Raw genomic sequence first — 2,103 nt, 5'->3', positions numbered from 1 at the left:
GACATACTTTCACTGCAAACGAGGATTTTTATCTTGTTTTTGCATTTAAAAAAGGCAAAGATGCTTAAAATGAGATTTACTGAAAACTGAATCGTGCATGATGATTTTTCTTCCAGCACTGTCAAAGGTTTCTGTTTGATTGTTGTTGTTTTTCAGCATCAAACTCACTAAAATTTGTTACATTTATTCTTAAAACAACTACAACTATTTTTCAGGAAAAATAAACCGTGTCTCTGAAAAAAAAAGAAAATCATCTTTTCTTATGCAGTTTTGCTTCTCAAGTAAATGCATCTAGTTTTAAGTCAGAAATATTCCTCGTGGAAAGCGACAGAAATCCAATGTTTTCTACAGTGCTGATGTTCTTCTGGGCTTCTTCTTCTTCTCAGATATGTGTCACCAAGATGTCCACTCGCAGCTGCCAGGGATCGGACTCGCTCATCAAGCCCCTGGACACTATCCCTGAGGACAGAAAGGTGCAGCGGACGCAGAGTGGCTTCGACCCCTTCGAGAAGCCGGCTGGTCAGGTGAAGCGCGTGCACTCGGAGAACAACGCCTGCATCAACGCCAAGAGCTCGTCCTCCGGGAAAGAGTCTCCCAAACTCCGCCGCCACTCCAGCCCCAGCTCCGTGAGTGTCTCCCTCGTTAATTAGAGTTTATGACTGCATGCCTAATTTGACACTCTGATCGTTTGCTTGTAGATATTGATGAGAGCTTCATTAGCTGCTTATTTTATTTGGGTTTGTTTTTATTATAATGGTCATTAGACATATCGTGGTGAGCTGTGTATCGAATACATCAGGGATTCCAAAAAAGAATAGTCTGCTGAACCCCTTTCAGATGGAATATTTACTCAGAATTTCAGTATATTAACAGCACATTCACGATCATGGTTTTCTGATGTTAACGGTCACATGACATGCAGGTATACAATTAAAATATCTCATCTTTTTTTAATAAGCTTTAAATTTGGATGTGTTTTTATTTATTTATTTATTCTAATTTTACATGATGATTTTATTCATTTTTTAGTAAGTTATATTTTATTTTGAATTTTTATTTTTAAATAAATTTTACATTTATGTTTTTTTTTTTCATTTTTAGTAAGTGTTTTTAGTTTTTTTTTTTTCTTTTTATGTAACTTTTTTAGTTGTACTTTTTGTTTTAATGATTTTGTTCATATTTATTTTTAGTATGTGTTTTAATTTTTTTATTTTAAAATTATAAATTTTTTTATTTTACTTTTTAATGATTTTATTCATCTTTAGTACATTTTTTAAAATTTTTTATTGATTTATTTTAATTTTATATTCACACTCACACTCACACTCACACTCTCACACACACACACACACAGAGACTAGATGCTTTCTGAAGTATGTTCAGAATTCCCAAAGCGAGACACGTTTGACCTGAGAGAGAAAACTGAAGGTGGCCAGTTTGAAGGAAGCACATTTGCTTGCTGATTCACACCAATGAAAAATGGATGAGTGTAAGGCCAGATAGAAGGAGCGGAGAGAGTGAGCGTGACCTCTGTCCCATCACACCCTTCTCCTTATTCTCCCACAGACCTTATTTAGAAAATCCACTCAAACCTGTTCTCCACAGGGCCCCTGCACTCCCAACGCCTCAATCAGGATAATAAAGGCCGTGCTGAGGTGCTGTCAGTGTGGATGTGTTTACTGATGGTTTCTTAGAGACAGCTGGTGTCTGGTGTTGATAAAGGCTGCAGGGTTTGCGGTTACAGCCGCATCGAAGCGAGCGCTTATCCGGGAAGAGTCCGGTAATCTTTCACACCAATCGCAATAAGTGAGTCGCTGCTGCGGCTGCGGATCGGTGTCGGGCTGCAAACCTGATTACTGAAGAAACGCTGCGTTTTCAGGAGCATTACTGCTGCGGTGCATTAGCTCTTCAGCCTGTGATGAAGACGTTTGAGTTGCATTCAGTACATATTACTCTGAGATCAGCTTTAAAAAAAGTCAATGAAATACTTACCTAAAAACAAATCAAATCGTAATATAAAATTAAAATAAATCATTTTAAAATAACAAATCTAAATAAATACTTACTAAAAACAAATAAAATTATAATATAAATTAAAATAAA

The 2,103-nt window shown here is 36.4% G+C and overlaps 1 protein-coding gene across 4 annotated transcripts in view; it reads left to right on the top strand.

Annotated features, from left to right (window-relative positions):
- Positions 1-2,103, top strand: part of LOC107726930 (cyclin-dependent kinase 14) — a 166,377-nt gene that overhangs the window by 12,189 nt on the left and 152,085 nt on the right. For all 4 annotated transcript variants that reach the window (XM_016536623.1, XM_016536624.1, XM_016536626.1 and 1 more), the window contains exon 2: positions 387-626. In XM_016536623.1, coding sequence (XP_016392109.1) covers positions 402-626 — 225 coding nt within the window. In that variant the 5' untranslated portion in view covers positions 387-401. The remainder of the gene's footprint in view (positions 1-386; positions 627-2,103) is intronic.

Source organism: Sinocyclocheilus rhinocerous, unplaced genomic scaffold (genome assembly GCF_001515625.1).
Source record: "Sinocyclocheilus rhinocerous isolate Xijiao unplaced genomic scaffold, SAMN03320098_v1.1 scaffold2471, whole genome shotgun sequence".
NCBI classification, from domain to species: Eukaryota; Metazoa; Chordata; class Actinopteri; order Cypriniformes; family Cyprinidae; genus Sinocyclocheilus; species Sinocyclocheilus rhinocerous.
This window is presented reverse-complemented; position numbering and strand designations above follow the sequence as displayed.